The sequence below is a fragment of the Acanthaster planci genome, linkage group LG03 (assembly GCF_054643075.1).
Source record: "Acanthaster planci isolate LZ-2023a linkage group LG03, COTS_SCS, whole genome shotgun sequence".
In the NCBI taxonomy this organism is placed as follows: domain Eukaryota; kingdom Metazoa; phylum Echinodermata; class Asteroidea; order Valvatida; family Acanthasteridae; genus Acanthaster; species Acanthaster planci.
In genome coordinates, this window is record NC_141779.1 from 12302983 (window position 1) to 12326453 (window position 23471).

Here is a 23471-nt window from a genome sequence, read left to right on the forward strand (position 1 = left end):
TTTGGTCAGAATTCTCTGCCATTTTACACATCCTCAGAAATAAGATATGTGGGTTTAACTCCTTCAAACTCCAAGGCATTTCAAAGATGATCAACCAATTTCTGTTTTTATTGCTATGTACAACAGGATGAGATCATGTTTCAGTCATGGGCTGGCATCTTCAATGGAAAGGGTGCAACTTTCGACAGTGATAAGCACATCTATTCATTTGATGGTAAAGATGTCATGACAGACGACGAATGGTAAGAGCAAGCTGACCCAAGGACACCTGTACCGAAAACCACTCTTAGACAGGACACTGATTTGCCAGACACAAACAGAATAAGTCACAGCATGCATGTGGTATATATCGTGATGGAATCTTGTAGGCTGGTGGATTAAAGGAGCCACATTGTCCTGCAACATGTAGAACCAAGAAGGGAGACATGACAGTGCAGAGTTTCTCTCTGAAGACAGGCTTTTTGCTGTCATGTAAGATAATACCATGCACTGATATAGAATAATCTAACATCACATAGCCCCCTCCCCAAAATCTGAATATTCAATGCCCCTACATGGGATACCTTAATATCGTACAATACTACACATTGAAGCAGATAGGAAATACCTGAATATCCCAGTTAGATATTGGATATTCAGTATTTGTTGACATGTGATTCTTGTGTGATAAATCAAGCCTAAGAAATGGGTTGTTTGAATATCCTATATAATACAACACCTGCATAAAAGCCAGTTATTCTTACCATTCTTACCTTTAGAGTGCAATTAGTCTTACCATCGCACTCAGAAACATTCGTTATTTGCATACTAATAGTCATCTATAGCATGACGCATATTATCTAATGTTGAATATCTAATATCCCACACCTAGATTTTGGATTGTTTAGTATTCTACAAATTAATTCATCAGACCAACATCTTTCTTCCCAATCACAGGGACCAAAAGTACATTTGGCATGGTTCATACGTGGATGGCCGGCGAATGGCAGACAGCTACTGTGAGGAGTGGCGCACATATGACGGCAGCGCCAGTGGTCAAGCCAGCCCACTGGGCAGCCACAAGCTCCTAGGCCAAGAGACACAACTATGCAGTAATGCCCTGGTGGTGCTATGTGTACAGGTATCACCGGACACTTAAAACAACTATCCGTAGTGGAAGCGACAAGCTGGTTAATCAACCACGAAGAGGGGTTAGAGTTATTACTGGGGTCTCTTCATCGGCATTCTACAGATTTTTTTTTTCCTCCATGCTAACTGAGGAACCGTTCTGAAGGCCCTATTTTAATTTTGTTTTTGTAACATTGAGGAGAACTAAATTAATTTGTACTTCCTATCTGTACCCCGGTTCTATACAGATGAGTACCGGTAGCATTTTTAAACTCCTTTTTGTTGGAATGAGTTTCAGGCGGGGGTGTCTTTCATGTGAGAAATTTCTTTCAAGAAATCTTATCCGGCCAAAAATAAGACTAAACCAGTGTGTTCTGTTTAAATAAAAAAGAGAAACCTTGCAATCATTGTTTCGGTGCTATGAATCATACAACAGGTTTTACAGATGTAATTACTGTAAACAAGTGCCTTTAATAGCAAACTTTTAGTGTATATTGTGGGGGTTCTCATTTTAAAGAATATTTCTGTGGGTTTTTTATAGTTAATACTTTCGCTGCCACAATATGTAGTAAGAAAATGGTTGATTTCAACAGACTCTTGACCATTCTTTTCTTTCTTTTTTATTTGTATAGTTTACTTACATTTTTATTTATAAACTCTGGAAGTGTTGAGGAAAGTGCTGAGTAAAAGTTATTCCCCTGTATCTGAAGCCCTTGCAGCATTTTGTACATTCTACTGAAAAAAGTGAGATGTGATTTGTTTGGAGTACACATTTGAAATCATGTTTAGGCTTTAGAATAGTCTAGTTTTGATGTTTTAAGTTGTTTATCCTGTTGGTTTGACAGCTGGTAACAATTTTGGATATCCCCAGTGAAAAAGATGATGCCAGTAAATTAGTCTTGGAAGGTTCTAGGGGTTTCTTTGGTGCCATTTAGGTTGTTGAGCATACAGTATTTGCGTGCCGCACAAAGGCTGCCTTTTACTATCAGACAGACAGTATGGTTTGATGTGTATATTCAGGTACGAGCTAACTTTTCTCTACTCTAATAGAATCATGCTGATAATAATCTTTAATGTTTTGGTGCATTATTCATTATAATTCCAGAACATATCAAAAGTTATCTTTCCAAGTATGAGTGTTTGCCAAAAATTTCAATATTTACCCGTTTTTATACTATTTATAGCAGAAAAATATTTCAATTACATTTGTGTCCTAACTCGTGAAATATCAACTCATATGCGATTTATACTTGCTGCCTCAGAAAATTTCAAATATTTTGAAAAGACGCACCCCCAAACACCTATGTGCCATGTTCATGTATATACATGTATGTATTTGTTGCAGTATATTTTTAAGAGCAGAAAACATTAGACATTTAGAACAGCTATAAATTAAACACAAACTCCTGGTGCTAACTGTAAGAAATGTTTTTATAAAATGGTTAGCATGAAAAATGTTGCTTGTGAGATACAATGTAAACATAGAACATAGGTAAGATCTTGGTCCAATGTGCTGTTTGGGTTGAATTGTTGGTAAATAAAGGTGAATCGTTCATGTTTCTTAACTAAACTTTTTAAAGTAGTCATCAGTGTCCCACACCCTCATTTTGCTTAAATGTGACCTTGTGATTATCTTACTGATTTTGAATTTTTGGAGTTTTGATCATTCAGGTTTTGCTGCTGGTTTGTATTTGGTAATGAATTCCTGCACTCACATATTTCTTCCTTGTAGTCTTGAAGAGAGCTGCTGGCTTGTTAGCTATTGAGTGTTTTTGTTGTTATTTTTACAAAACCCTCCGTTGGATGCTTTGGAGATTTCTCTTCATTCCCCGGTCCCACTCCCAAAACCTGTCAATGTCAAGTGCTCCGTTTTCAGTCGGAAGGAATATGGAAGAATTCGAACCCGAGGCTTGTAAACACAAAACTGGTCAAATCTCAGCAAGTAACTTTATTCATATCTACAATGTAACCCAGGGTTCATGCAATCTCCTGCAAAACTGACCAGCAATTACAATTCATTAACATTTTGCAAAAGTCCATTTTAAATAAAAATGTTACAACCGTGCTTTGAACAGAAGTACAAGAGGGAGGAAGAGGATTATGTATTACAGAAATTCAGTGAACACACACATTTGTTAACTACAATTGAAGTCTTCCAATGCATTTGTGCAGAAGTCTCACTTTTCAAGAACGTAACTCTTTTAGTATACATGTTCATGTAGATGAGGTACATGTAGGTAAAAACAGCACCTGGGAAGTATTTAGAATTATAAGTGAAAGCATGGACAGCACTCTAAGGTAAAGTTAGACCTGGGCCTAATATTGCCCAGGCTTGTGGCACTCCTCAGCAGGTATTTACTACAAATGCCTTTTCTTGCTGAGCAAAATCAGCTTGGAACCGGTCAAGCAATCTGCAATGACTTGTGAGCTGATTAACTGGTACTGACTGTGAAGCAATTTTATAGGCTAAGCAGGTCTATAACAGCGGCTGCCCAATATTAAACCGTCTGAAGTCCATCAGGAAGAGGCATACGTGCATGTGAAGTCTGCCCTATCAGTATGACCATATGCCAACTCGCATGCATGCTCTTTTCTCGAATGACCTTGTCTTTTGTTGAAAACAAAACAGGTTCATTGTTGAGCCACACTGCCTGGTCATTTCCCACAATCCACTCCTACCCACGCTACATGAAGAGTGGACTGTACTTTGCTTATGTCTTTCATTAATGCCCCTTTCATGGTAGTTGACTGCAGGCCATAAACACTGTATGTGGAGAAGAATCTGGAACACCACTAAAGCATAGTTTTAATGGGGACTTCCTGCACGTAGCTCTGAACCAGCAACACGGCCTTTTTTGACACCCCAATGCTGGGTCACTTATGATGCTGGTGCAAGAAATACCCTGCATTTCCAGAACCCATCAAACTCTAACTATAGCTTTTCTCAGTTCTAGATCTATCATAACACTGCAAAACCAGGTGCCGATTTCATAGATCTTCAAGGCACCAAAATTCATCACACAGTGGAAATGCTTGCTTAGCTAAATAAGGTTACAAGCCAGACTGCCATGTAAATGATTTTTTTTTGTGACTGGTTTCAGTTAAACACAAAAATTGGCTTTGCAGTATTTTGGCTCGGTAGCTCTGCAAACTTGGGCCGAGATGTTGGATTTTGTCAGACATGGGGTAGCAGCAATGACTTAATCCCGAGTGTGGATGTACTGAGCAGGATACATATGTATCCATTTATGTTGAGAATGAGTGCACAGGAATTGTTTTTAAAGTGGTACTCTCTACAGCTTGGTTGCTCGTAAGTCGAAGATGGTTGTCTTTCTGCTCAACTTTCTGCCTTCTCGTGCAAAATACCTCTCAAGCTGCAAAATTGTCTGATCAACGTTGTAAGTTTTGCTGAAATCTAGCCAATTCTGCAGTCAATTCAATATTCTGGAGATGGAACTGGTCTTGTTTCGGTTGTCCAGAACCTCTCCCAAAACAAATGTCACAATCATTCTTTTAAACACACAGCCACTCCAATCTCTCCCTTGACAAACATCCATCAGTGATGTCCACTTCCATGATCATGGCTGTCCTCTTTCCGCAGGAGCTTCTCAATTCCTACGGCAATGACGAATGCTCCAGCACCCCACTTAAAGCCCTTGAAGATTATTTTGTACCAGGGAACTCCCGGCATGTAGTGTTGATAACGCCATACTTCATTTCTGTGGGATAGAGAAGGGTTTGGTATAGTCAGAACAGTGGTGACGAGAAAAGGATACTGCTCTTTAAATCAAATTATGCAGAGAATTTGTCTCCGGTGTGGCCTGTCAAGTTTTATGTGAATCAAACACCACTGCTGTAGTCTGAATCATTAATAACAAAGCACCAATCAATGCCATTTAACTGTACAATTAACACTGAACATGTAACTTCTAAAACTATTGCCAGTAGTACCTGTATGTAATTTAATTAAAAAATGTAGGGGGCTATCCATGTACAATACTTAGGATTAGGAGCACTGCCCCACACAAGTCACATTAAATCAAAATGAGGAAAACTAAGTGGTTTCACAAGAAGATCCAGCATTTTGACTAGGAATGTATTTTTCACCCTGCACAGTAACCCTACATGTATCTGTTATGTCCCAACTACAATGTAAGTCCCAATTATAGTTGGGACCGTTCCAGCTAGAGGGCTATAGTTGGGCCGGCCCAACTATACCACAGAGGTTCAGTGTGCATGTGCCAAAGTCATATTGTTTATGGTGCCATGCCATGCAGTCACCGATGAAGTGCCATATTTTAGGTGAAATTGTTTCAAGCATGAGATGCATATTGGATAAAGTTGATATGTTTTCTATAGAAACTAATCAATAATCATTGGGCCAGCCCAACTGCTGCACAACAGTAACCCTGTTACGTCCCAACTATAGCATCATGCTATAGCCTCAGACTAGGGGCCTGTCTATCATGTCTACTGGACTACCTTTGTATCCTTGGCCCCACAACAGTCAATCCAAAATGTGGAGACTCCGTGAAAATGCCTTCTATCATCTATGAATCCGGTTTTTGGTAGAGGTTTATTCACCCCATCAGATCATTGATGTATAAATATGGGTGATTTCCAGTTTGTTTCTGTCCATAAAATTTTGGTTGCAATTTTGTCGTCCATATCGGCCTTAAATTGAACTAAAACAACATGTTTAGTTTTATAGTCTTAGTAATAGTAGGCCTAAAGCACGGTAAAAATCATTTGACCAATGCTAAGCAAAGTTGGGATCTGTTTGGTCTGGGAACCATACAGTGTAAAAGACGGTAGTCCAAACTGCTGTTTTGATTGCGCAAAAAAAAGATCAACTGATCACACCTCAAAACATGAAACAAGTGCACTTATGACTTCGTCCGGAAACTAGGCAGCTACATCACGTAAGCCAACATCATGGCTAGGCACTTTCCATGTAGCCTAACCGCCAAATTAAGAGTTGATTTACCTCAACCAAGGATCTCTCAAACCCCTCCTGGCGAGCCTATCTTGAATCTCCTTGAGCTCTGGAACGTCCTCCACTTTCCATTTATTCCAATCTGGAATATCGTACGGAAATTTCCCCATGGCTGATGTCTAAATCTACAACGACTGCGTCTGAAAAGTGCCAGGAATGAAGTGCTTGTGCCTCTTTTCCGTAAATTGTGCTGCGACTGCAATGCTTGTAATAAGGAAAGTAACGTACATGTACATGTACAGCACGCTTAGCTACGTACCTTGCCGACGTGGATCGTACGCAAGGAAAACGAGGTTGAAGGTGGGGTGCGATATGGCCATATGCGGTAAGATAGAGGGCGCTCCGCGCCGAGGCAGCTGGACACCGTACCACAAGTTGTCACATGAACCAACTGACCACAGCCCGCCGTGCGCAAGCTTCAGGTGCTCAACTAATTAGCTTCCTCTTGTCAAAATGCCGGTTTCCCACCAGATCTTAAGTTCAAGTGTTACATCGATTCCCATCCTTCCTGGCTCATTATTCCCTTGCATCCCGTCTGTGATTGTCTTTTGCAAATTGCATGCAGCACCGTCCAAAACGCTTAGATAGGAAAACCTCTATCATGGTCACCGGACGAGGGTTAGTCCCGAGACGGAGGGGGCCCAGAGGAGGCCTGTGCACATAGTCTGTCCCTACAAAGAACAGTGAAAACATTATTGTGTGAACATGGTGAAGCAAGTAGTTCTTCAGACTTTGATGAGCAAAACAGGCAAACCTCAGAATTCATTTTTCTGGACCCATGTGCATGTCAAAGTGCGCTTTTGACACAACAGTGTTCTCCTTATGCTCATGGTTCTGTTTTGTCTGAAAGACTTGGAAAGAACTTGGACCATTAAGAGGCAGTGTGATTATTTTTCCACAAAGACTTTTTTTTTTAGAGCTACACATGAGCAAAGGATTCTTTGCATTATTTTTATTAAGAATCTTCACCATTGTATCGGAAAGAGTTCCATATATATGCGGATACCATTTTTGGCACCCTGTACATAAAGCCTTTTAGACTGCTCTGAAAAATTCCAAGTGCCTGAGCAAAGGACCCAGTATTTTCCCTCAAAATTGAACTTTTCTTGACATGTTTTTGCTTTCTGATGGCTAATAGCTACATGTACCTGTAGGTCACTATAGGGAATAATTACTGTCGTCCGTATGGAACTCTTTACTTCTGTTGCTCAGCTTAGTTTTAAATTAATTCACCTGCAGGGAAATCTGTCAATTAGTTATTAGGACCGGGCTAAATGAATGCTGTCATTATAGGCCTATATGCTGGGAGGCAAAGTAGCCCATGGTCAGTGCCATTACATTTTTCTGTACAAATGAAACAATGATGGACGTTCAATGTTTGTGCTAGGCTGCCTGAAGTGGGATACCTTGCAAAATCTTTGTTATAAATGTTTCTTTGTGCAGAAATTGTAAAATAACCAAGTGCTAAGATTGGCCATTCTCATCTGTGAAATAGCGCCATTGCCTGAGATCTTTTTAAAAAAAAAACCACTATTGCGAGCTCAGAATACAGTGCCCTTTCTCGGTCTAGATCGAGGCTGTAAAGCTTGCAGGAGGATGAAATCTACCGTTCAGACTGCCATCTTGTATTTCTGAAAGTATTGGACCAAATGCAGTCCTTCAACTTTTGCAATGAGATTTGCATCAATTTTCAAAATAGTGATGGGCCTCGTGTCTCACGACTGTTTTGAGATGTGGCTACATGTATCTCTGTAGAGAAATATCTTGACAAGCTGAAAATTGAAACGAAAATGAAAGATGAAGTGAGCATTAATTAACTTGATAAATGTATGTGTCGTGAACACCTGAGAAACTTGTATTTTTCCTAACTTTTTGAAGCGGGAATATTTATTACTGTTGTCTATGGCAGCTTATGCTGGTCTGCACCGTAGCTCTATCATCTGCACCCAAAAGGAGCACGACTTTTTGCAGGCTTTGTATCTTTGATAATGCCCTCACTAGTTGGTTGAAATGTACAATATCATCCTTTTACGTTTTGCAATCTGAAGTTTGCCTGTCAACAGTGTCCAGTAAGTGACAGTGATTGCTTAGTAGTTTTGTGGAAGGATTTATGCCTGCTGTCTTTTGTATTTAGTCTTTGCAGTAAGATTTTACGTTCTATTTGTATTTTGCCGATACACACCAGAAAAACTTAAGTTTTATTTTCCACATATCTGCAAACATGGCAAAAAGCCAGGGCTATTATTAAATGAAGGTGATAATCAGATGGTGTTCAACTGCATACATCATTCCATTGTGACTTACCGGTACTTGAGTACTTCCTGTCGCATTTCTTTAGCTGTTGAAATTTATGTTTAATTCATGTCATAATGTAGGCAGTGCCTCGGCATACATCCCAAGTATGCCACATCAAGCGATCGGGCACCCATCTGATGCTTGAAACAGTCCAAAGCTTCTTGGGAGATACTTCTGAAGCCTCAAAGTTCCTTTCCAGACCAAAGGTAGAGCAGTCGGAGCACTACACCTTTCTCCCGCAGAAGTTTGAGATAAGGGGCCATGTCCATTGAATGTGGAGGGGAGAAGTACGTGGAGACAAGTGGACAACCACATCTTGCAAGACAGGAGTGGCTGTATGGACAAACAAGTACTGATTGTTGGAGACCCATGTACGTGTAGGTGCACATTAGGGATTGCCAGTTTCAGTGCATTTGTTTTTTACAAATGTATGTGTATCAAGGACAGCCGGTGAGGTACTTGAATCTGTTTTATTGTGTGTGACTGAGAACAAAAAGTTCATACAGTGTTGGTTGGGCGAACTTTGTGTGGACTACAGGTATATCGGGTCCGCTGAAAGTAACCCTTCCTCTGAAAAACCTGTTTTTGAGGTAGTTTTGGGGTAACATGATCCATAAAAAGTGAAGAAGAGTAGTCAAGGAAATTGTCAACAAAAGTCCAGGGCAATAAGTCATGCTTATTCTGCGCACAAACCATTGTGCATGTGGTGAGCCACACATAATGACGTTTGGGTGAGGGAATACATGTTGCCCATCTGTTGTTCCTGCACAGTGGCCGTACAGCCAATAGACCCCTGTACTTAAGACATCACACTGTTACATGTGTACATTTCTGAGGAGCAAGTGGGGGCCCACGGTCCACGTACCACCACAGGAAAGTGCACCTTTATAGCAAAGTGTCTCCTGACATGCAAGTCGGTCGATGACAGCATTTCTGTCTGCATTTTGACCAGGGAGCACTAAGATCTGCTTGCTGGGTAACTGGCTCATCAGACACCAGGAGCTTGTCCCAGCTGTCATGACATATCACCTGGTCAGGTGCTCCAGCAATAGTACAAGTGAGTTTGTTCCAAAATCAAACACAAAGAAGCCTGTTATAGGTGATGATTGTTGCATCATGTATATGGAATTCGGAAAAAGAGGAATATGATGGCATATGTAGAATAGGGTATTTGCTGCTTTTGGATTTGCTTTAGACCCTCTTACAGCTGATAGGCGAAGATGAAATCTTCCTGAATCATACTCAAGAACTTTGCAATAGCCTGATCAATCTCTTTGAAACTTGGCAGGCATATAAAGGCACATACTCTATGAAGCTTAACTCTGAAGTTTCAGTTCAGTCTGACAGAAGTTTTTGTGGTTATTGTCATTCATAGGTTATACTTTCAGGTTAGTTGTCCATCTGTTTTTGAAAATGGGTGGTTTATTGAGAATGACATGTTCCATTTTCAGAAAATTGGTGTCAAATGACCTCAAAGACATCAGCTTAAAAATTCCTGAGGGCTCAGCATGATGATGAAACATTTTGACAAAATCTTAGCAATTGACAGTGGGAAAGGTTGAATTCTGTCCCTCTCCAGCTTTTTTAGGGTTTTTCTGAGAAAACATCGAGTGTGCTGCTAGTGCATTCAAACAGTGTCTTACATCCATAAGATTTAGTGTCAGTACACTAAATATAAGAATCTCCTTTTGTTATAGGTCAGAAAAACAGACTGCAGTGATATTGAGGATGTGCTCTTTGATAGTGATGATGTCCCAGCAATACAGAGGGACTATGCCGCTTTCAACAAGGAGATTCTCGACCTTCGGCAAACATTAAATACATGTATCTTGGTTTCCAAAACTACCGAGTGAAACTGGAAGGTTGATGATGCACTTGACATGAGGGAGAAAGCTGGAAAAACCATGAAGGTGATGATTGATTTCTCAAATATTGCCACATCAGAAAGGTTACGAGTTTATCTACTAAAGGTTTCAAGTTCATCTACTAATTCACAACTATTTATCGCAGTGGAGTGATGCATGTACATGTATGTGTGTGCCCCGTACGAAAAATGTCACACATTGTATGGAGTAATGTAGCTACATTGTAGGTTTTGGAGTTCAGGGAGATAAAATGATGGTCCAGTTCTTGTCATTCTTTTATAAAAAGGATTTATCTTTTCCCCTCATGAAGGTGCCAGTAACATTTTTCACCTTTTTTTTTTGCAAAAAAGGCAACATTAAGTGGGGAAGTCCCCCTTGATGTGCATTTTGGAATCATTACAGGGGATGTCTATTTGGGCCCATATTGACAATGGCCGTGAAGGGGCTAGCGACGCCATTGTAACTTGGAAATGTGGGGTTGCATACCTCATTACAGGGCACCAAATTTGGAATGCATGACGGGTCAGCATGTTGAGATCCAAAGTGTGGTGTGTGTGCCGTGGGGCACTTCAGTTCTCATGCTTTATAAGCTCAAACAACTTTCAAAAACTGGAACGACCTTTACAGAGAAAAGGTAATCTGTACCTGTAATTTCAGTTTTCCCGAACTCATGAATTAAGGCACTGAATAGACAGCAGAAATTCAGCCCAAATGACTTGGCGAGGTGTAGAAAAGGTGGGGGGAGGTGTACTGTGAAGAAGCGTTGTCCCATGAGGCCGTTGATGGCATTGGAGCCTGATATTCCCATGATGCCTAGTCACCATACTAAGATCTGTCTACAGATTCCTCAGTGGAGTCCCATGGCCTTGTGGTTAAGAGCATTGAATTTGCAGTCAGTGGGTAAAGCCCAAAGTCGAGCTTCAAATCCAGCCTGGGGTCATGGTGTGGTACCCTTGGACAAAGTGCTTTGTCACTCATTGCTTCTCCACACCCTGGAGTAATTGGGTACCTCTGAGGTCAGAGATAGTTATTGTAGTTGATTTTGCTGCTTTGAGCTGAAATGACAGCATCAAGCTGTATACTCTTCAGGGAGCCGAGATGGTATTTGGAATGTTTGTGGGCCCAGTGAGCACTGGTAATAAGGGAAAGCACTTTGATCTTAGTTAAAAGTTCTATATTAGAACCCTGTGATTATTATATCGAGGAGGTTGAAACCTCAGTTTGGTCTCTATTATACTGCCAGTCATTGGAGCCTCAGATATGCATGTATGTATGTAACATATGGTAGATCATAGTGTAACCTCTGCTGCTGCTTCTGCATTGGTTTCTTGACTTCATTCCCATGCCTGGTCACCATACTAAGATCTGTCTGCAGATTCCTTGGTGGCCTCTCCTACCTCTGTCCTTCCTCAGTAAAGGTAGACTGCAGGAGCCTCCTTGATCCTCCCAGGCCAGGAGGTTGCTGTGGCATTTGCCTCTTTGACCTTCACCAGAGGTGTCTTAGTAGTGCTGAAGGTGGTCCACAGCACTACTTTGGTCTGATAGGGAGGCCCTTGTTTGACCCTGACCTTTACATTACTGATCACTCTGGCTATCACTTACAGTCCGACCCTTTTCACATTGGCCATGTTGGCCTGAGTTTAAAGGCCAACCCTACATTTCATTGTTATTTGGTCAGCTTCACAGCGGTCCCAGGATTAAAAGCGCTCCACTTTAATTCCTGATACTTTACAAATACCTATAGTCATTTCACTCTCTGAAGTGTTACTGCTTTTTGGAGATGATTTCTTGCTTTTTCATGGGCCTCACACATTTCTTCCTTCTTTTGCAGGGCATATATTCACTGATATCTTGAAGCTTGTCGGGACGATTGAGGACCAAGCTGACAGGTACATGTAGCTATGTTAGTAATCTTTTTGATTGTGCTGATGTGTTATCTTCACCTGTTGTATGTGAAGGTCCCCCTCCTGTTCATCCTCAGCCACATAGACATCCAGCATATCCTCAACTTGGCTGCCACTGTTTAGATGGTATGGACTTGTACTCGTCTTATCAGAGTCAAGAATTTCACACCTCTCTTGACATTTATGGCTCCCAAGTTTATGGCCCTGATGGGTGGTTAGTTGTTGTAGGATGCCAAATTACAGTACAGGTCAGAATTTTGGCTGACACGCTAACACGATCAGTGAACCTGACACGCTGTTCAATACACGCTTTGCGGTTTTAACATGTATTGCTGGTCCAATGCACAATAAGCCTGACCCCGAACCTCATTATCTCAGCAGGGCTTGTGACCGCAGATTGCAAAGGTGACTGTCAACGTGAAACAAACCACTGCACATGCAGGGCCATCGCTCCAGCTTCGAGTATGTGTGTAAATGTACATATACTGTACATACATGTACACGTACATTTTGCACTGCATGGCAGTGCACTGAATAAGTAAAAGCACGTACGTGTAGTGCCTGGCTGGCAAGATGACCATCTTGAAGTATCGAAACATGTATCACTATCACAGCCGTTTTCTTTTGATTTTGGATCGCTAAAGTTGTTCAGTTGGATTACATCTGGAAAATGTCAAATTTCAGTGAAACTGACCGGTACTCCACCGTGTGTATTCAGCTACTACAAAACTTTTTCCCAAATGTAAGTTGTGAATATTAAACTTACGGGATCAACTGGAGCGACGACAACACTTTTCTTGCTAGTTCTAATGCTAGATCAGTTTTAGGCAATTCCTGATTGCGCGAGAACTTTTTCACAAATAAGCAGTAACAGTGAAAGAAATCTATTCCTCAACCAGAGCTATTATAACAAGCTGATTTTCCAATTTTACAGTTGTTTTATGGAAATTCAGTTCATGTATCAGAATTCCAGTAGATTAAAAAACCCACTGAACTTGTGAAAATTTAACTTGACTTTTTGACTGTCAACCATGCCGCGACCTAGCCTCGACCAAGCAATCACAAAAGTACAACTACCCCAGTGCTTTCATCCTAACCACCAATCATAAATTGAAACTAGAGCTTACAGTGTATCTGTCTGTTGCCAACAGAACAGGTGGCTTTTTCGCCTTTTGAAATGTGACCAATTAATCTACAGCATAAACCTTTTGGTGAAATGATTTGATCATGTCCATATATGTTCAAGTTTGGAACCCAGTCATACATGCACTTAAAGAGACATTGTGCTTGGGAGAGTGCCCATTTAATGCCACGTGACATGATTATCTGATGACATCATCATCACATGAGGTCAATTTTGTCTAAAGCACTTCCCTTTCAAAACACCTGCCAAGTTTCAACCCAATCAAACATGCTCTTCAGGAGATATAGTACTTTAAGGGATGCACCTTTAATGTCACGTGAATTGTCACTTAATGACATCATCATCACTTGAGGTCACTATTCGTGTCAATCACTTCCCTTTCAAGATATCTGCAAGGTTTCAACCCAATTGGACATATATTTCAGGAGATATAGCGTATTAAATGGTGCCCCTTTAATGTCACATGACTTCTCACCTGATGTTGTCATCCTCACATGAGGTCAATATTTGTCTAAATCACTTCCTTTTCAATATATCTGCTCGGTTTGATCCCAATTGGACATACGCTTCAGGAGATTAAGCGTTTTAATAATGCCCATTTAATGTCACACGACTTATTGTTTGATGACGTCATCACTAAATGAGCTCAATATTTGCCTAAAGCACTTCCTTTCTAAGATATAGGCAAGGTTTCAACCCAGCACTAAAAACAACAGGGTAATACCGTTGAAAAAAACTTAACACCTATTACCACTTTTAAAGAATTAGTCCACTTCCGGTTTCAACCGGAAGGGTCACGTGATTTGACCCACACGAGATGAATTGAAGGCCCAATATTACTCTGGCACTTGGCGCACGTAGAATGTTGCGGAAAGCCACGGTTGACTTCATATGGATTTGTAAAATTTAACGGAATATTTCAATACGTAAAATTTGATAATAAATCACTTGATGACGTCATCATGAAGTAATATTGAAGTATCATCTTTGCCCCAAGGTCTTTCCTTGGTGTAACTTTGATGACGATCAAAGATAGATAAGTAACCAAAATGGTGCCTCAAAAACGTGTACAAAGTCAATGGGCTGAAAAATATATTGAAAAATGAATAATAAATTAGTTGATGACGTCATCACAATGTCATTGTTCTAGGACCATCTATACAGAAGGGTTGTTCATTGACATAAGTTTGATGAAGATCTGAAGTTGCCAAGGGACCAAAGTCGTAGGTAGAAAAACATGCATAAAACAAATGGGATTTTAGTCAGAAGAAGAAGAAAAATTGGAGGTCTCTGTCTGTGGAACAGAACAAAGGGCTTTTTAATATCTGCAAGATTTGAACCTAATTGGATATCTACTTCAGGAGATATAGGGCCTTAAAGGTTACACCCTTAATGTCACGTGACTTGTTTGCTAATGACGTCATTATCACATGAGGTCAATGTACCTCTAAAACACTCCCTTTTCAAGATATCTGCTAGATTTGAACCCCATCAAACATGTGCTTCAGGAGATACAGGGTCTTAAAGGATGCACCTTTAATGTCACATGACTTGTCTGCTGATGACTTCATTATCACATTAGCTCAAAATTCCTCTTAAGCACTCCCTTTTCAAGATATCTGCAAGATTTGAAACAAATAGGATATACACTTCAGGATATATAGTACTTTAAATGAGGCACCGTGTAATGTCACGTGACTCGTCTGCTGATGGTATTGTCATCACCTGAGGTCAATTTCCGTCTGTAAACCTTCCCTTCCTGACTGCCTGCAAGGTTTCGACCCAATAAGACATATACAATACAATATACAATACAAAACATTAAACTTATCGCGGAAAAGGCACAGATTAGGTTTGACCCCTTTGGCTTTCCATAGAATGCGATCTGCTCTTGGCAGCATTTTGCCAAGTCCTGAGTATATGCCCTACGCACTGCGCCGTCTATGTTGCAGGCAGATATTGGGCGTCCACACACACACAGTAGCATTTGCACAGCATGCTCATGGGATTTTCGAGTTGGCAATTTATATTTTAGGGTTTTTTTGTCGGCAGCGCTTCATGTGATTGAAAAGTACACCAGTTATGCACTTCATGCAGCTGACTCCAATGTTTTAGCTGTCATCTCATTAGTTCTATGTTCTAATTCCTACCCAGTCACTCAAACGAACATTTTTACTTTCTTTGGTATATAATACATGGATATTCATCATAAATGGGTGTTTTATTGTGATGACTTTGATGAAGTTTTATATTTGGAAATAATTGGTTTTTCCTTTAATAAACTTCCTGACTGAAATGTTGGGTTTCTGGAGAAGTAAGTAGATACCAGTATATTAGCTTTTTGGTTGAATACAGGGTACATGTACATGTGTGTGTAAATCATCCATAATCAGTTGTTTAAAGTTGTTTTTTTGTTGCTTTTCAGGACTACAGTGAGAAAGCATCTATGCTGTTCTACTGACACCATTGTGCTGTCTTGGGAGGGAGCCGGCAGATAGACCACGCCCAGCCATTCCACTTTGTCACTCATCTGGTGGTCACAAAAGGACAGTATTCAGGTTGACGGGGTGTACTGATGAACGATTGACTGACGGAGCAGGAAATTCATTGAGGCAGTAAAGGGGTGAGTTTCTATCAGGCTATTTCCTTCATGTCTCAGGAAAGCTTTATGTCATGTAATATATGCATGCATACATGTGCACAGCGATGTTTATTTGTTGCATACTGCAACTGCATTCCAATTCACATCATGTATATGTACTTATTTCTGATTAAAGGGAAGCCAAATGAAGCTGTTTTTAATTTTGAAAATATTCAATTATTTGTCAACTTTATATTTACCACTTTTCAAATGCTGACTCTAAATACCTGTTTGCATGTACATGTATGACTGTGTCAAATCTCATTTCATATTGGTTAGTTTCAGGTTTAGATTCATGTTAGAATAACAATGTCTAATGTCAGTGTTTTTTCTTGAATTGTTCAAAACTCAACATTGTAACCGCTCTTCAAGGAGAAATGCAGTGAAAGGGTACAATGGAGTATCAATGTATGTGTACATGTACTTGTATGTACATGTACCTTAGTTGTGTGTATGGCACTTTCTATTGGCTGTTGAGAAAAGGACAAACACTGAACTTTTTTTTTCTTTTTTGGCCTGCTGTCCCAGCAGTTATTTTGATATCATCTACTGTTTCTTTAGCTTCCAATGGTGACATCATAATCATATCTTCATTGTCCTTCTTCATTTTGGCATCTGGTTCCTACTCTCATGGCTTCTGTTCGGTTTCAGTGACACCCACACATACGCGTTCAAGTACGTTTTCATTCACTTGTTTTTCATTTGTTTCATGTTCAACTAACCTTCTCACATACCTCTTCAGCATGTTGGCATGGAAGGTCTTGACTGTACCGTCGCCAAGATCTATAGGGTAATCAACATGTCCGACTTTGGCTAGTACCGGGAAAGGACCCTAGTTTGTTGTGGTCAGTGTGTAGGAGTAGTATTACGAGGTCACCGCCATTGAAACTTTGGGCTCGACTTTTTGCATTGTAGTAGTGTTTGTTCATATCTACCAACGTTTGCAAATTCTGCTGTGCGATTTCACACGTCTTTTCTAGACGCTCGCGGAGATCGAGAACATGTTGGTATGTAGTTTTAACTTTGGGATTTTCAACCTTACCCGTCCAAAGTTCGCGTAAGATACATGTAGCTATCGGACCATGGACTGTGCGATTGAAAGTACTTCGAAGGGTGCAAATTTCAAGCTTCAGTGAGGTGTTTCATGATATTCAAAGAGGAGAGGTCCAGGATAGTGATCCCAATCGCGCAGCTTTTCTGCGCGAAGCCGTTTCAACATTAGTTTAAGTACACCGTTCATGCGTTCAACCAAACTGTTGCACGAAGAATGGTATGGAGTAGTGGTCATCTGTTTAATCAACAAGAGCCTACTCATTTCTTTCATGAGATCTGATGTAAACTGTCATCCCTGATCGGAAAGAATTTCCGTTAGGAAGCTGACTTGTGTGAATACATCGATCATGGCGTCTACTACCCTGGTAGTTTCAATACTACCGGTAGGTAGAGCAACGGCTTCTGGATGCTGCATAATCAATCAAGGTCAATATGAAATGATCGGCCTCTGTCAGATTTTGGGTGAAGGGGGCTGTAATGACCACAGCCACACGTTTAAATGGCATATCTATAAGGGGCATATCTCCCAGTGGTACATGTACCTTGGTCACTTTGCCTTTAGAATAGTCCATTAACATATGTCGTAGGAACGACAATATCAGGTGATATCTGCCTGACACCCTGGCCAAAAGAATTCGCTCATAACCTTATCACACGTTTTCCGTGCCTCTTGGTGTCCACCCAGGATGGTTTCGTGAGCTACTTTAATTACATTGACGCGGTATTTAATAGGAACTGCAAGTTGGTGACGTGCGTCTCCATGTTGGACAGTGGGGGATTTGAACTTCCTTTACAACACACCGTCAGGCCAGTAGAAAGTGGAAGTTGATACTGAGCTACAGCCACTGTCGCATAGAACTTTACATTTTATGTCATTAACCCAATCGGTCTGTGACTGGCAGCATAGAACAATCTGAGTTTTTACACGCCTTGCTCATTACGGGGAGTCCGTATCCGCACATCAATGTTGCGTAACCGTCATGCGTACAACATTCACTGAGCGGGGTGAAATCATGCAAGGTCGATATATAAGCTACAGTTTCCGTTGCACTAGTTGGACCACTTTCTCTAGATTTCGTGGCTTTCTGTGTGTTTTGCCCCATGTCACATTTAGCCTCAAAAAGGCCAGTAATTGCTGAAGCTGTCACGTTACAGCGACTTTCTCATCCCCTTTAACCCAGTTTGAAGCCAGAGGAAGAACCCATGCAGAGAATCACAGCTGCTTTGGTGCTGGACAAATGCTCAGCTGAATCGATGAAATGCTGGTCGACGGGGGACTTTAACATTGATCTTCTTTATAGTTAAACTCAAGCTTTAACTAATGATGAATAACTCACAAATCAGCAACATTGATTGATGATATCTTCACAAACTACACTGAACCATCCTCCAATTTCAATGTCACCCAGGTCCCACAGAAAGAGTTTAGAGTTGCTGCACATACTTGAAATGAAACACAAGAGGGCTATTCGGTAACGGTTCTTCAAGATATATTGCAACGTAATAGAAAAAAGACTTTTTACTGTACGTGTATATACAAATAAATAAAATGAAAGGTTAGCGACTTAACTTGATTAAATCAACGAATCATACATAAGACAAAGAGCATAATTAAGCTCAAACTTAATTAAACAGAAATGTAAACCAAATCAACTTAAAGACTTCAAGACACTTGCAAAGTAAATAAAAAACTATCGGAAGCAAATCAATATCTCGCAGAAAACTCACTCCAATCAATTCAAAATAATTCAAACAACGGATAGTTTTTTCGTCACTACTTTGATCACGCTAACAGCAAGCAAAATCAATATCAAATCAAATTCCGTACTCAAATAGCAAAATGATAAAGCAGTAATTGAAAGGCATCAAACTGAATGGCGAGTGGATGCAGGAAATGTGTACCAATATGACCTTCGAGAGCCCCAGGCAGCAGTGGACGTCCTGCATTATGACGTGTATGGCCTGTGTTTCGGACAGTACTCTGTATAGGGACCAACTCAGCAACTGAACTCATGTTGGCTCGCTGCTATTGTGGGTCTGTACCCTCCAAACATGTCATCTACAAATATAATGTATGGGAACACATCTTGCAAATAGATTTGGCCTAAAATAAACATCAAATAGTGGCCAAAATACAATATTCCAATAAATGCGTATGTTACATCAACAATGACTAGGACAATGAGCAAACTTTAAAGAATTGAACTTAAGGTAATTCCGTCTAGGCATTTGGCTCTACATGTAGCTTCAGGTATAACTTCTGTGAAGACTGGTCAGAGGTGTCGTCACAGGAGAAAAATAACTTGTGGTACACTCTAGTTGGGTATCACTTATGTCTACCCTTTTACTTGTAACCTGCGGTGGCAGATTCTACACACCTGTTGGCTACGGTGGTAGCATAACCCAACCCAACGCTCCTCAACCTGTCTCTGCACCCATTTTCCTCATACAACTCCCATTCTCAGGGTTTCAAAATCCAACTGCCCCAAACAAAGTGATCCTGGGAGTGTTTCTGGTGCAATGTAACGCTCGATATACAAAAGAAACATCTAAAAAGAACTACATGTACCATTACCAAACAATGAACAAAAAGCCTGTCTCGGGCATGTGCTATGCAGTAGCCATCTGTGCAGCTTAAAGTACCCTGGGGAAGACAATAAAACTTGTCATGTAAAGACATCAAGAACAACAACATAGTACGGGGCACAATTACAATCTCTGTGTAGGCAGTAGTCTGGTTCGCATATGCAGCAAGGTATGAGATGGAGAGAACCCCCTGCTTTGTGTTGGTCATTGTCTCGCAGGAATCTGGGGAATTCCTTTCAGACATCTTGGGGGATGTGTTAAGTAAAAATAGTCTGGAATGTGTATAGGGATTGGACATGTTGGGGGGGGTATCCCTCGGTCTCATTTCTTGCTGGGTATACTGGTTCGTAGGTTTAGCGTGGTCATGGCCAATCTACATTGTATGGGAACTATTCCCAGTGGACTTTTTTGTGCCCCTGCTAACTTACTATGGCTGTGCAGAAATCTTCCGTGACCCTTTTCAGCCTGTTATTTTTACATCACGATTGCGGTAAGTTGACAGGGACATTAATTTTTTGTGTGTTTCCGTTGGATTTAATTTTGTAAATCAACAGGAAAGTGGTGGTAAGTTGGCCAAATAAAGTCCAATGGGAACATGGCTTTAGACTTGGAGAAGTCTTCTTTCACAAATCCACCTTTGGCTGACTGAGATCTCCCGTGCCTTTTAAACAGCCTGCCTTCAACAGCTGCTGTTGCAGCCTCTCTAGCACCTCCTGATTTTAGACTATGAACACAGTATTTGGAGACATCACCAACTATTGGCTTGAGTACCTCCATCATGACCCCACAAACTCTGGAATGATACATTGGTTGATTAATGCTTTGTACGGTAACTTGTAACCTCGTTTTATAGCTGTTAAGTTTCTGAATAGCCTATACAGGAATCTTTGTTGGGCAACTGAGCTAATTTCAGATATTTCTCTAGCATCCCTACCAGACAGACGGAAAGAGAAAGTCTGGCGATTACCTCATGGCTACCACTTCTGTAAAAATCCATTTTACTGGATGGAATGAAAATCAAAACATAAATATAATCAAAGTCAAATGGCTTGTTTTAATATGTCAAAGCTCATCAAATCGGAGGAAACCTGTAAATGTGACTAAACACATATTAACAGAAGATGATTGACTGATACACATGTAAGTCTGTACAGTAATAATTGTACATCTTAATTAGTATCTCGGCTGAGATGGGCTCTTTTTTGAGACTGGACTGGCAAATTTTCTTCAGAGACCCTCTATGACTTGTTTCACTAAAAGTAAAGAGCATGGATCAGATACACCTGCCAAATTATGCGTCCAAGCAATGGCTGAACTGGCTTTGGAAATAGGTGAAGAAGTATGACGGGTATGACTTATGTATAGGGGTAAGTAGTTCGGCTCTACTGCTAGTTTGATTTGCCATGTATAGAAACTATGAAAACCTTCTCCATACTGCTTAAGAGTAGACTCAGCTCTGCGTCTACGTCTGGTAGCCCAGATGTTAAGTCGTCATCCTGTTTCATCTCATGTCCTTATGTACCCATAGCCCTCTCTGAAATATTACCTGAAAATTAAAGGTAATGACTGTTAGAAATGTATTTAAGTCCATAATTTAAATAATGAGCACAGGATTTTGCCCTCTTTGGACAATGTTTGCTAACAAATCATACACAAATGCCCTGACATATTGCAGCTGCTATCTGACTGCACGTTTGTTTCCTGGCAATTGGGCAAATGCCGTGGTCGATACCACCCTTCCATAATTCTCTCAATCAGCTTTTGAGGAATTTGGTCCGCTAAAACCATTTATCTGCACTTCATACATCATCCCACCTGCAATCTGATTGCAAACATAGCACTCCTGGTTATCTGGCTAATGAACTGTTCATTAATACCCCTGCCGCTTATAAACATACCATGAAAATACCGGGATTTCCTGTATCTGTACATCTCCCTCTAGCAGAGTTTGTCCGTCTGGGAATAAAAGTGGCCAATGAAAGTTCCAGAAGCTTTTGTATACTTCATATGGAAAAGTACATGTACTCTTGAAATAAGATGGATGGGAGGAGCTAACCAGTTGAGTCCATGTGACTAGTTAACTGAGAACACATCCACACTTTCACTCCTTGGATTCCAAAATCCAGGTTAATCTGAGTGAAATCCCAGTAACTTGGTGCTATAGTAAGTGGCAAACCTATCTATGGTATGCATCATCAAAACATTTTTGCCAAGATTTGTCTGCTGCCCTCATTGGCGGAATTTGATAAATTTGTGTGAAGAGCCCAGGCAGAGACTGAAAACAGCACACAGAAAACACCAAGTTTTGCTGATTTAATGACATAAAAGAGGGTTTAATCCCGCTTACTGTTTTTAAGACGGTTGAAAAATATCATATAACATCAATTTAACCCTACATGGCCCATCCCCTTTAACCCAGTTTGAAGCCAGAGGAAGAACCCATGCAGAGAATCACAGCTGCTTTGGTGCTGGACAAATGCTCAGCTGAATCGATGAAATGCTGGTCGACGGGGGACTTTAACATTGATCTTCTTTATAGTTAAACTCAAGCTTTAACTAATGATGAATAACTCACAAATCAGCAACATTGATTGATGATATCTTCACAAACTACACTGAACCATCCTCCAATTTCATTGTTCTATTGGACTTCAATGAACTCCTTCCAGTTATTCTCTTTGGCTTTGACTTTGCTTAAACTAAGCAGAAACCTACATGTACACATTGAAAAGAAATACTGCACTTCAGCCGGACATGTTGCTGTACTGAAAGATGAATTAGTTAAGTTGACTGGGATTCGGTTGCTGCTGGTGATGGAGTAAATTTGCAGTATTCACAATTCTCTTCCAAATAAGTAAACTCATCTCATTGATTAATGCATGCCTAATACAAAGTGTAGACATAATAATAAACTACCTGAAAATCCCTAGATTACTAAAGGCCTACTAAAATCTATAAGAAAGACAAATGGACTTTATAAACTATTTCTTTGAAACCTAGATCAATTAACTTAAATAAACAGATATAAAAACAAATGAACTATTGTAAATCTGGTTATTGTAATGCGTACGCAATTCAATTCATGGCATTTGTCATATTGCCGACCACCCCAGACAGGTAATTTAATTTCCATTAAACTGGCATCAGCTTCGAGTTGCACTCCATCCAGAGGAAATTTGCGGGTTTGTAGTTTGAATGCAAGATCTGTATGTAACAAAACAACTGGCATTCTTGAATTGCTGGCTGATCAAGACATTGATGTGCTTGCTGTTAGTGAGACATGGATTAAAGAAGGAGACATTACTACGGTGTCACAGTTAACAGCTGACGATTACCAGTTTCGCCATAAATCTAGTCAAGGTAGAGCTGGTGGTGGTGTAGGAGTATTGTATAAGTCCGGAATGAGAATACATACATGTACCACTCCATCCACTGACGCTGGATCATCTTTTGAACACATTGTGGTCGATGTCGACTGTCATGATAAACGTTTCTTGTTGATGGTTGTTATTGGGCTCCAAATGTAGCAATCACTACCTTCTTATTTGATTTTTTTCAAGTCTTTGAACAGTTCATGTCAAAATCATCTGATTTTGTGATAGTTGGAGACTTTAATATTCACATGGATCATCCTCAAGCACATGATACAATTTGTTTTATGAATTTTCTCGATTCTTGTAATTTGATTCAACATGTAGTATCCCCAACCCATATTAAAGGTCATGTTTTGGATCTTATTTTTACTCGTCCATCTATGGACATTATCAAATCTGTAGATGTTTTGATCCTGCTATTTCTGATCATTCACTGATAATGTGTTCTTTAGAAATCAGTAAGCCTGTGAGACTGCAGAGATCTGTGGCATTTAGGAGGCTTAAAA

General features: G+C 40.3%; 3 protein-coding genes across 18 annotated transcripts in view; 2 read left to right on the plus strand and 1 right to left on the minus strand.

The window, feature by feature from the left end:
* The window catches only part of LOC110987500 (uncharacterized), an 83064-nt gene extending 80375 nt beyond the window's left edge, over window positions 1–2689 (plus strand). For all 7 annotated transcript variants that reach the window (XM_022250276.2, XM_022250279.2, XM_022250277.2 and 4 more), the window contains 2 exons: window positions 127–242; window positions 937–2689. In XM_022250276.2, the coding sequence (XP_022105968.2) occupies window positions 127–242; window positions 937–1138 (318 nt within the window). In that variant the 3' untranslated portion in view covers window positions 1139–2689. The remainder of the gene's footprint in view (window positions 1–126; window positions 243–936) is intronic.
* A 346-nt stretch (window positions 2690–3035) lies between these two features.
* LOC110987501 (NADH dehydrogenase [ubiquinone] 1 beta subcomplex subunit 3-like) lies at window positions 3036–6298 on the minus strand. The gene is made up of 2 exons (XM_022250283.2): window positions 6095–6298; window positions 3036–4826 (listed from the first exon to the last, which is right to left on the minus strand). The coding sequence occupies exons 1-2, from the start codon at window positions 6211–6213 to the stop codon at window positions 4664–4666; spliced, it is 282 nt and encodes a 93-aa protein (XP_022105975.1). The 5' UTR covers window positions 6214–6298; the 3' UTR covers window positions 3036–4663.
* A 130-nt stretch (window positions 6299–6428) lies between these two features.
* The window catches only part of LOC110987494 (uncharacterized), a 34408-nt gene continuing 17365 nt past the window's right edge, over window positions 6429–23471 (plus strand). For 5 of the 10 annotated variants that reach the window (XM_087134726.1, XM_087134727.1, XM_087134720.1 and 2 more), the window contains exons 1-6: window positions 6429–6525; window positions 8479–8769; window positions 9351–9455; window positions 10096–10308; window positions 12095–12152; window positions 15737–15934. Coding sequence is in view for 1 of the 10 variants with exons in the window: in XM_087134728.1 (XP_086990854.1) it covers window positions 8736–8769; window positions 9351–9455; window positions 12095–12152; window positions 15737–15809 (270 nt within the window). In the remaining 9 variants the exon portion in view is untranslated. Of the gene's footprint in view, window positions 6722–8478; window positions 8770–9350; window positions 9456–10095; window positions 10309–12094; window positions 12153–15186; window positions 15383–15736; window positions 15935–23471 lie in introns of those variants that run through there. The other 5 variants (XM_087134728.1, XM_087134723.1, XM_087134721.1 and 2 more) reach the window with 4 other exon arrangements.